Genomic DNA, 11,934 nt, shown 5'->3' with positions numbered 1-11,934 from the left:
GGGGCTGTGGGCCCGGGCCGCCCGGCTGCCTGCGCCCCCGACCGCGGCCACGCGGCTCCAGGGCCGCCCCCGCTCCCGCGCCGCCGCCCGGTTCCCCACTTTAAGGACTCAGTTGCCCTCCGGCGCCTTCTCCGGGCGAGCAGAGGCGCACCTCCGCCTCGGGCTGGGGCCCGCCCCCAGCAGCGCGGCCCACGCCCAGAGCGGTCCGCCCGCCGCCCCGCGCAGTGCAGCAGAGCGCGCTCCCGCCCGGGCGGCCCGGCTCGCGCGCACGCGCAGGGACCCGCGCCCTCCGAGGGGCGGGCGCAGAGGGGGCGTCCGGGGGCAGCGGCCGCAGAGGGAGGCGGTCGCGTCGCCGCCGGCCGGGCTCGCGCTCGCCCTGCCGCTCGCCCTCCGCCTTCCCCGAGCCCCGCGAGGGTGAACGCTTTCTCCCGGCATGCAGCGGGCGGAGGGATTTAACACCAAGATGGCGGACGGCCCGGATGAGTACGAGGCCGAAGCGGGCTGCGTGCCTCTTCTGCACCCAGAGGTGAGCCGCGGCGCGGGGCGCGTTCCTCGCCCTCAGGTCCCCGGGCGTTTCGCCCTCGGACCGGCGGAGGGCGGGGGCCTGCGGGTGGCGGGTAGTGGAACGTGCCCAAGTTTGGGGCGGCTAAGCCAGGCCCGGGCGCGGGCGGATAACGGGGGAGGAGATAGCGGGGCGGGCCCGGCCGGGGCGGGCTCCGGGACGCGGTCCCTGGCGGAGCCTGGAGGACGGAGCTGGAGAGGTTGATGCCCGCTGTGCACCGGCGGCGGGGGCCATGGTGCTGGTTCGGAACCGCTCCTGAAGCCCCCAGTCGTGCCCCAACCTTCTCCGACGAGGAGGAAGCGCCTTTAGTTTTGATTTCTTCTTTCCATGCGCCTGAGTGCATGACGCTGTCAGTTCCTCCCATTTGGCTGTGTGTGTGTGTGTGTGTGTGTGTGTGTGTGTGTATGGGGGCGGGGGGAGTATAGAGGAAGAACACAGTTTCTTGGACAAAGTGATGTCCTTCCATGTTATGCTGCAAGCAGCACCTCATATAAGCAGCACCTTGTGTCGGGTGTCCTATTTGAGCATTTGCCCTTAAGCAATTAAAAAGGGAGGTCAAAACTTTTGGGAATGGACCCACGCTCCCATTAGCTCGTCAAGGTACCATTTTTATATTTTTATTTTTATTTTTGTTTTGGAGCCGGAGGAGAACAGTGCAACACGTTACCCATCACGCGAGTATCCTCCCCTGTAAGTAAACAGTGCCCCCGCTCCAGGGCCAGCCACCTTCTGCACTTGCTTACCCCTGAGTGGGTCGCCGAGCGAGTGCTAGTCCAGGCCTGGCAGCAGTTCTTGATGAATTCTTGTTTTTCACGACCCGCAGTGATGTGTGGATGGGCAGCGGCGAAGCTTCCGGAAGAGTCCCTGTAGTTTTTATGCGATTCAAGGATGAAGACCATCTTTGCGTTGTAGTCGGGTGAACATAGAAGTCTGTACCCGGCTACTCTGCCTTAGAAGGCTTTTCTGTATTTCTGGATTTTGATCTGTGGCATGCTTATGTTATTTAGGAAGGTGTGAATAAAGACAAGCACTTAACCATGTCATATATGAATACTCAACTAGGCTCTTATTCATTACTTTGATTAATCAAAAAGAGACGGACAGTTCCTTAGGAATATACCTGGGTCAGTCGCAATAGAAAAGGCTACTCTGGGTTTCCGACAGATAGAACTGAACAGTAAGACTATACCTTTTTTATGTTTTTGTTGTTGTTTGTTTTTTAACCAACGTGGTAACATTTTCTGGGATTGGAGAATATATCAAGGCCCTGAAAATATATCAGGAAGTAGACAAAGTAGTCTTCAGATGATGGATTGAAAATGTTGCCAAGGAATTTTTTTTCCCTTAAAAAAATTTATTTTTATTGATTTTAGAGAGGAAGGGAGAGGGAGAGAGAGATAGAAATATCAATGATGAGAGAGAATCATTGATCGGCGGCCTCCTGCATGCCCCCACACGGGATCAAGCCGGAAACCTGGACATGCGCCCTGACCGGGTATCCAGCCGTGACCTCCTGTTTCATAGGGAGATGCTCAAACACTGAGCCATGCTGGTTGAGCACTTTTTCTGCATTTTAAAAATTGGGTTAATAATACCTATCTCTTAGAGTTCTTGGGAGTATAAAATAGAATAATGTGTATAAAGCAGGCTTCAGAGACCTAGGCACATAGGCTGCCAATCCAATCTACTAAAGGTCTTGACATACTGGTGCTGTTACTTTGTTTTCTGACTAAATAGGTGATTATTTTATCACAATGGCGGAAATTAGAGGCTATTTGGGAAAGGATGAACTGATTAGGGTGCAAATCCCAGCTCTGACTTGAGGCTAGTGGACATTTAACTACTTTTAGTGTCTTTGCTTTTAAGATAGAGTCCAGACTACATAAGTCTAAGATTTCCTCAAACTTTAATGGTCTAATTGTATGTTGTGATTTTTCAAGATTCAAGCATAGCACTGTGCTGGGTTATATGGGTGAAACGAAAATAAATGGGGTAGCTTCTGCTCTCCAGAAGTTAATGATCTAGTTGGGAAGATATATGCACATGAGACACTTAACAGAATCCAAATAAGTGCTGAACTGAGTAGTGTAACCTACAAGGAGTGTCAGATTCCTTTCATCTAGAATGGTTAGAAGACAGACTTTAGTGGAGAGATAGAAGCCGTAATATGTTGGTCTACAGCAGTGGTTCTCAACCTTCCTAATGCTGCGGCCCTTTAATACAGTTCCTCATGTTGTGGTGACCCCCAACCATAAAATTATTTTTGTTGCTACTTCATAACTGTAATTTTGCTACTGTTATGAATCGTAATGTAAATATCTGATATGCAGGATGTATTTTCATTGTTACAAATTGAACATAATTAAAGCATAGTGATTAATCACAAAAACAATATGTAATTATATATGTGTTTTCTGATGGTCTTAGGTTACCCCTGTGAAAGAGTCGTTCGACCCCCAAAGGGGTCGCTACTCACAGGTTGAGAACCGCTGGTCTACAGGTTCAGCTGACTTGCTATTACTAGTCATCTATTTCACCCACTAGTACATCCTCAGGAAGTCATCTCAGTTCTTTCCTAGAATGAGGCCACAATACTCTCTTCTTCCAGAGCATTATTATAGGGGCTGTTTCAGCAAGATCTGAGCTTTGAACTGGATTGCCGACATTATCTAGGGCTTTCATCTCTTGCCTGCTTCCTTTTCCCCAATTTGCCTTCTCTCTAGTTTCTCATTTTTTTAATGGTCACACTTTTTTGTTTCACATGTTCATATTCATGTCTCATTTTTTGTTATTTAGAATATTAAACCAAAGTACTACTACATCTCTTGTCTTCACATCCTATATAATAAAAGGGTAACATGCAATTATCCCCTTGACCGAGAGTTCTTCCGGGAGTTCAGCTAGGGGGCGGGGCTGGCCAGGGGAAGAGAGGGAGCACCCGGAGGCAGCTGGCAGCCACTAGGGACGACCCTACCAGTGCATGAATTTAGTGTATTGGGCTTCTAGTATTTTATAAAATCTATTTTTTGAAGCTTTTCTTTAGTAAATGTGACTTTGCCTTTTCCATTACTATTTTTTTTTCCCCTATTGTGTAGTTAGAGATACACATGTTTACAGTCACATAAAATAACTCATTTGCTTTCAGAAAGCAGGTATAAAATTACTTTGAAAATTGTGTTTCTCCTTCTGATAGGTTACTGGCATGTTCTTTCCCTTTAAAATGTATCTTTCTGGCAATCTTTAGGATCTCATTCCTTTTATTATTCAGCAAAAAGGTTATAGGTCATAAAATTATAATTTAGATTTATAAATATTATACCTTAAGCATACTAACCACTGAGTCAATATCTATAAAATGAAAATGCAACTAATTGGTTACCTCAGGGGATTGTGGCAAAGCCAAAGTTGAAAATTACTGACCTGTAGAACCAAAAAATTATATTTAGTTGCGAAAAATGCCATTTTATGTGTTGAATTTTTTGTTTTATTTTGCTCAGTATTTTTATTTAATTTGAGAGAATTATTCCAGAAGTATATAAGAGTTGACTCTGAAGTGGGTAGATACAAGAGCAGATAGGTTAAAAGTGTGAGGGCTGATGTTTGGCTGCTTGGGTTCAGATCCTAAGTTTGTCACTTACTAGCTGTGGTCTTGGGCAAATTATTGAACTTGTCCCAGTCTTCCAGACTAAAATGAAGATTAAATAAGATAATGTATACAAAGTTCAGTTGTGAAGATTAAATGAGATAATGTATAGAAAGTTCTGTGGCATTTAGTAACACTATAAATGTTAGCTATTAATGTTGTGGTAAGAAGTTAATATTTCAAGCAATCCTATATAATAAAAGGCTAATACGCAAATCGACCAAATGGTGGAACAACTTGTCGCTATGATGTGCACTGACCACCATGGAGCAGATGCTCAACGCAGGAGCTGTCCCCTGGTGGTCAGTGTACTCCCACAGGGGAACGTTGCTCAGCCAGAAGCCGGGCTCACAGCTGGCAAGTGCAGCGGTGGTGGCGGGAGCCTCTCCTGCCTCCAGGACATCCCCCAAGGGCTCCTGGACTGCAAGAGGGCGCAGGCCAGGCTGAGTCGTCCCCCCCCCCCCATCCCCCAAGTGCAGGAATTTCGTGCACTGGGCCTCTAGTAGTAGTATACACATCTATCTATATATATAAAAGACTAAGTGACTGTTTGACCATTTGACCGGTAGCTATGACATGCACTGACCACCAGGGGGCAGATGCTCAATGCACAGGCACGGAAACATGGAACAGACTGATGAATCTCAGAGGGAAGGCGGGTGGTGGGAGGGTGGGAAGAGATTAACTAAAGATCTTATATACATACTAGGGGCCCAGTGCATGAATTTGTGCACCTTGAAAGGAACTGTGGGCCGCAAGACTGTGATGGGCACAGGGGCGGGTCTTGTCCCATCCTCCGCGCCCCTGCCCAGCCCCTCCTGCTGGCAGCCCCGCTCCCGCCGCTGCCATTCTCACGCGCTGACGGCTCCGCTTGCACCTGCTGATGGTGCGGAGCAATTGGGGCTGGTACCAGCAGCATGTGTGAGTGGGGCCGGCGCCATCAGTGGTGCTAGCGGCGGTGGCTGCCCTGATCACCGCGCAGGAGCAGGGGGAGGTGGAGAAGCCCTCAGGGGCTATTGGGGCCGGCAACCACCATTTGCACCTGCTGATGGCACTGAATGATCGGGACCAGCCCTGGGCGCTGGCAGTGGGTACAAGTGGCGGCTCTGGTGCTGGCTACAGGTGCGAGTGGGGCCGGTGCCAGCAGCAGGTGCGCGCGGTGGCTGCTGCCCCGATTGCTCCTCAGGAGCAGGGGGAGGTGAAGAAGCCCTCAGGGGTGATCAGGGCCAGCAGCTGCCGCTTGCACCTACTCATGGTGCCGAGCGATCGGGGCTGGCACCAGGTGCTGGCAGTGGGTGCGAGTGGGGCCAGCGACAGCAGCAGGTACAACGGGTGGGACTGAGGAGCGTGGGAGCAAAGAATTTTCAGTAACCACCAGAGACTCACTCTGATGATAGCAACCAGTGCCCCAGCTTGGTCTGGTGCGCCTGCTCACCTTCTCCAGCATCCCATCGCGGCCGACGCCCGCCATGTTATGCACGTCATAGCAACCGGTTGTTTTGTTGTTCAGCCGTTCAGTCTATTTGCATAGTAGGGTTATATCTATATCTATATCTATATCTATATCTATATCTATATCTATCTACCTATCTATCTATCTATCTATCTATCTATCTATCTATCTATCTATCTATCTACATACTAGAGGGGTCCCTCAGCCTGGCCTGCTGGAATTGGGCCAAAACTGGCCCGGTGTACAGATTCGTGCACCAGTGGGGTCCCTCAGCCGGGCTTGTGGGGATCAGGCTGAAATCGGCAGTCCAACATCCCCTGAGGGGTCCTGATTGCGAGAGGGTGCAAATCAGGCCGAGGGACCCCACTGGTGCACTAATTTGTTCACCGGGCCTCTAGAATTAGATATGGAAGCAACTGACTAATAGCTAAGAAAATTAAATTTGATTGTCTGGGAATTGAGGAGATGAGCAGAGGACTCTTTTTACACGCCTTTTTGCACTATTTAATTTTCTTAAAGATGTGTGCTATGATTTGAGGAGTATTTATTTATTGAGCATCTAAGTATGGTCTTGATGCTTTGCTAGGCCACAAAGTAAAGAGGAATACAAAATAGGGCATTGCAAAGTCCTGCAGATCCCTCAGGATAGATGGTGAGTGTGTGTACATGCGCACACATTTTGTTAAAAATTAAAAAGGCATGTGAACCTCTTTTCCTCCAGAGAGTATCCTAAGGGTATGTTAGACTAGTTAGGGTTAGTTAGTGAAGGGATCTTGATGGAATGTGTTTTTAACAGAACCCTCAACAACTACATAATCCAAAAAGGCATTATTTCAGTATCAAGGTTATGTGCAAGTCTCTTTCAAAGCATCATCCTTACTAATAAAAGGCTAAGTAGCCGTCACGCCCTCATGTATGATACCCTGACACTGTCACAAGATGGCTGCGCTCACAGTGGAGGTGGGGTTCCCATGGCCCTGCGCGCCTGCCGCAGAGGCGGGACACGCGGCTCCGGCTACCTCTTTTGGGCAATCCATCGAGGAGCCCCGGATGGGTGGGTGGGGTCTACCTCTTTGGGGCGATCAATCACGGGGCTCCCACACTGTGAGAGGGCACAGGCCAGACTGGGGGAACCCCACCCCTGAGTGCATGAATTTTGTGCACCAGGCCTCTAGTAATAATTATATTATTACTAGAGGCCTGGTGCACGAATTCGTGCACGGGTGGGGTCTGGCCGCCCGGGGGAGGGGCCGCGGGTGGTTGGCCAGCCGCACCACCCCCGATCGGGGGAGGGGTGCTAGTCAGGGGTGGGGCCAGCTGGGGGGAGGGGCCAAGGGGCCCTGCCCCCGGTCAAACTCCCTGTTGAACTCCTGGTCAAGGGGACAATTTTCATATTAGCCTTTTATTATATAGGATTTTATATTTAGATTATATTACAGATGGGTAATTCAAGAATCAAATATTAACTATTTTAAACTTGTTCATTTGAAAACTTGATTCAGGACAATACTATATTATAAAATATGCAAGTAAAATTTTCACCCAGTTTTCATCCAATTATTGGATAATGTCTTCTTTTTTTTTAAAAAAAATATTTTTATGGATTTCAGAGAGGAAGGGAGAGGGAGAGAGAGGTAGAAACATCAATGTTGAGAGGGAATCATTGATCAGCTGCCTTCCGCACGCCCCCCACTGGGATTGAGTCTGCAAACCAGACATGTGCTATGATCAGAAATTGAACCGTGACCTCCTTGTTCATAGGTTGACACTCAACCACTGAGCCACACCAGCTGGGCTGGATAATGTTTTCTATTAAAAAATCCTTAAAATAAAGCTACAGGCAGCTAATTTGAAAATACAGTGGAACTTCAACCTTCTGTGAAGGAGATACTGTGAAGAGCTTAATTTCCTGAGTTTTAGAGGGCTAAACAGAATATTTTTAGGTTTTGTTTCAAATGAATTACTCCATATTCTAGGGATAATACATACTGAATTACTCCATTTTTCTAGGGATAATACATATTGAATTACTCCATTTTCTAGGGATAATATATACTAAACATGATAGAATTTTTCTTTTATAAGTCAGAATATTATAGTGTCTTAGGCTCATTGTTTTCATTATCAGTAGTATTGTTGAGGAAATGGAGATCATTGGGCTAAATGTACCTGAAGGTTTCTTTTTGTATACTATATATGTCAGGTAGCTTGTGTTTTTTATCAGTTGTTTTATATTAGGAAAAAAATCAAGTGAAAAAATGATAACTACTGATTGAGATGTTACTGTTTTATACCCTTCTTCAGTTTTTTAAAACAACTTTCTGATTATGTACCTTTGCTAATTTATGCATGATTTAATGAGGGATGAACAAAATTGGTGACCAAAACTATCCTCATTCTCATGAAAATAAAATAACATAAACTCTTCTGTGAGCTGAAGACTGAAGTTGTTATTGTTAGAATCCCCAGGTTGCAAATATCACCAACCCTTCTAAAACTTACTTGGGGAAAAAAAAGGGAATTTACTGGCTCATATAACCCAAATTTAGGATGGCAGAAGTACAAGTAAGCTCTGAGCTGAGAAGATCACCAAACTGTCTTCTGTCTCTTCTCATCTCTGCCTTTCAGCTTCATTTTCTTCTAGTGCAGAGCAGCTTCTTTCTTCTGTGTACTGGGGTTTCGGATGCCAGCATTTTTTTGCCATACATCTCAAATCTCAACTAACCATTACAAAGGGTCTGCATATCTTCCTTTATTCCATACCTAGATTGTGGGTTCGATCCCTGGTCTGGGTACGTATGGGAGGCAACCAATTGATGTTTCTTACATTGATGTTTCTTTCTCTCTGTCTCTCCTCTTTCCTCTCTGAAATAAATATTCTCAGGTGAGGTTTAAAATTTTTTTTTATATAAAACAGCAGTATAATACTTACAAAAATTACATGTAATGGCATGAGAAAATATGAGGGAAGAATATAAAATATATGAGTGCTATGATTACAAATCCCATAAAATATATAAACATTTAAGCAAATAAATTTTGTATACCAGTGTTCAAAGAGATTTGCAGAATTAGGTTCAATTAAAAACCGCTTCCTCCTAAAAACATAATTCCTGTCTAATAATGGGGGAAAAAAGCCCACAAAGACAAATTCCAGTTGAGGGTCATTCTACAAAATACCTGATAGTTCTTGTCAAAACTGTCAAGCTTATAAAAAACAAGGAAAGTTGAGAAATTATCATAGCCAAGTGGAGCCTAGGGAGCCATTATAACTTAAAAGTAATGTGGTATCCTAGATGGATCCTGGAATAGAAAAAGGACATTATATAAAAACTAAGGAAATTTGAATAAAGAATAGACTTCAGTTAATAATAATATTTCAGTATTGGTTCATTAATTGTAAAAAAATGTACTATGTCAGTGTTAGATATTTATATCTAAACTATCTAGAACTTAAACTATCTTAAAAATGTTTATTTTTAAAGAGATAGAGATAATATACATACAGAGACTTTTTTTGTGTGCGTATAGACATTTGTTGATCAAATATTTGTGGAAAGAAAAAGTATGCCAACTTTATGCATATTGTTACAAATATGTGTGTACATATGGATTAATGCTAGAAGGAAATGAAGTAAAAACAAGTTTTTGAAGAAACTAGAAGATAATGAACATTTTCCTGGTCTAAATTTTGTTGGAAGCAAGCATTATTAATTTGACTAGAGGCCCAGTGCACAAAATTCCTGTATGGGTAGGGTCCCTAGGCCTGACCGGCAATCAGGGCCGAACTGTCGGGCGACTGGTGGGGTGATCAGGGGCCCCCTACTGGCACCTGCCTTGGACGGCCTGGTGCTGCCCGCTTGCTGGCCCCGCCCCCCACTGACCAGTCGTTCTGCAGGTCATCCCGCCATTTGGTTGATTTGCATAGTAGGGTTTGATATAGATAGATAGTTTGGATTGAGGAAGTGGTACTACACTATGAAGAGAACCTGTGTCTCAAGTTGGACTCTGATATTAGATGCAGCATTCATGTACTGTTAGCCAGGGATCAGGGACCACAGCAGAACACATAACATGTAAGAGACCATTTGCATATTGGAAAAGAAAATGGAAATCTTTCCATTATATAACCACATCATTTTTGTCCAGTGTTTCCTTAAAGGAGGATGGATGCATCAAATAGGTTAGTAAAGAATTCTCTCTTGAGTTTAGTGCCCTCTGCTGGCACTATTAAAAACATTTTTAAAGAAAGTTATTTTATGTATTATGTGGTTACTGGTTTCCCTTGTTATTCATTATTCACTTGGTTATAAAAGTTTTATGCTTATGCTACCTTTTTCATTATATATAATCAATATTTCTTTTTAAAAAATCCTTATGATATCTCTAGAATTTAGTTCATTACTTTCTTAGGTTTTAAGATGGCCTCACATTTGGCCCATTGATTTTAGTTAGGATTTAGAAATGAATCAAGTACACAGAGACCTTTTTTTCCTTTTCTATTTTCTTCTTGTTAGCAGCCCTACATAGTGTTCTAATATTATCTTGTACATTTAATGGAATTAAATTTCAGCAGCAACATTATATAATTAAGTACATTTAGTTCCTTGAATTAGAGTCCAATCTATTAGAATGATACTAACAGCAGATATTTACACAGGGCACATCATAAGCATATGGGTAAGCCCTAATGGCTTGCTAATTCACCTGTGTGTATAGGCTATGCACCAAAGGCATGTGTCTTGAAAGTAGCATGTATATGCCCTAGAATTTTATTGACTTGATTTCGCTTCCCCTTTTTTTGTAACATTTAATTAATTTATACATATTTTTTTAGATTAGATAATATAATTTACTCATATTTGCATTGTATTTTTCTTTGAATTGTCTTCATAGCCTTTGCCCATTTTTCTTTTTTTTTTCAATCTACAATTATTTTTAATGAACTGTAGTCTGCAAAGCAGTTGCAAATATTTCAGTCTTTGGAAAAAGTACATACTGATAAAGAATAAGAGTAAACAAAGATACACTTTTTGTCAATTTAATGCCAATCTTTTTGTGAAGTTTTGAAAGGGTTACCAGTCTACTCTTGACACAGTCTTCATGGCCACTCTCTTTTTAGAGTGAATTCATTTTTTTACTTCATTATACATGCTCCAGAAACTTGGGTAGGATTGATATTTTATGACATAGATTAGATTTCAAACTTACTTTATTAAAATCATGACTTTTTAACTGAGTTTTGGTGTCAATTTACACAGAATGTCTATACTATATTGAATTCAGAAAGGAAAGTTTTAAGTTCTCTTGAGGACCTTTTCAGGTCCTTCATAAAAGAACCCTATTGCTTTTTCTGGAGTCTTTACTAAAGAGCTTTGTTGTCCAGACTAATATCAGAAACCATAAAATCCAAATCTTCCTATTCTTTCTTTCTTTGAGTCTACCAAGGAAAAAATCATTCCAATGCTACCTTGCAAACCCAAACTATCGTTCAGGCTTCAATGTCTAGAATGTTAGTTTCCCATGATTTCTGTTCTATTTATCTAAATCACTATTTTTCTACTTAATTCATATTTTTTATTAAATCTTTATTGTTCAGATTATTACAGTTGTTCCTCTTTTTCCCCCCATAGCTCCCCTCCACCCAGTTCCCACCCCATCCTCTGCCCTTACCCAATCCCCCCCCCCTCCCACCCCACTGTCCTCATCCATAGGTATATGATTTTGGTCATCTCTTCCCCCACCCTCCACACCCCTTTCCCCCCCGAGAATTGTCAGTCCACTCCCTTTCCAATGCCCCTGATTTTATTATAATCACCAGTTTATTCTGTTCATCAGATTTTTTATTCACTTGATTTTTAGATTCACTTTTTGATAGATATGTATTTGTTATAACTTTTATCTTTACCTTTTTCTTCTTCTTCCTCTTAAAGAATACTTTTTAGCATTTCATCTAATACTGGTTTGGTGGTGATGAACTCCTTTGGCTTTTTCTTATCTGTGAAGCTCTTTATCTGACCTTCAGTTCTGAATGATAGCTTTGCTGGATAAAGTAATCTTGGTTGTAGGTTCTTGCTATTCATCACTTTAAATATTTCTTGCCACTCCCTTCTGGCCTGCATAGTTTCTGTTGAGAAATCAGCTGACAGTCGTATGGGTATTCCCTTGTAGGTAACTGACTTTCTTTCTCTTGCTGCTTTTAAGATTCTCTCTTTGTCTTTTGCTCTTGGCATTTTAATTATGATGTGTCTTGGTGTGGTCCTCTTTGGATTCCTT

At 43.4% G+C, this 11,934-nt stretch overlaps 1 protein-coding gene across 1 annotated transcript in view; it reads left to right on the top strand.

Annotated features, from left to right (window-relative positions):
* Positions 1–288: 288 nt before the first annotated feature.
* Positions 289–11,934, top strand: part of ZDHHC17 (zDHHC palmitoyltransferase 17) — an 82,890-nt gene continuing 71,244 nt past the window's right edge. Inside the window, exon 1 of the mRNA XM_081082544.1 lies at positions 289–526. Within this exon, the coding sequence (XP_080938670.1) occupies positions 434–526 (93 nt within the window). The 5' untranslated portion in view covers positions 289–433. The remainder of the gene's footprint in view (positions 527–11,934) is intronic.

This window comes from Myotis nattereri (assembly GCF_964212035.1).
Source record: "Myotis nattereri genome assembly, chromosome: 2".
Classification (NCBI taxonomy): Eukaryota; Metazoa; Chordata; class Mammalia; order Chiroptera; family Vespertilionidae; genus Myotis; species Myotis nattereri.
The sequence above is the reverse complement of the archived record's forward strand: the minus strand, read 5'-3'. Positions and strand labels throughout refer to the sequence as shown.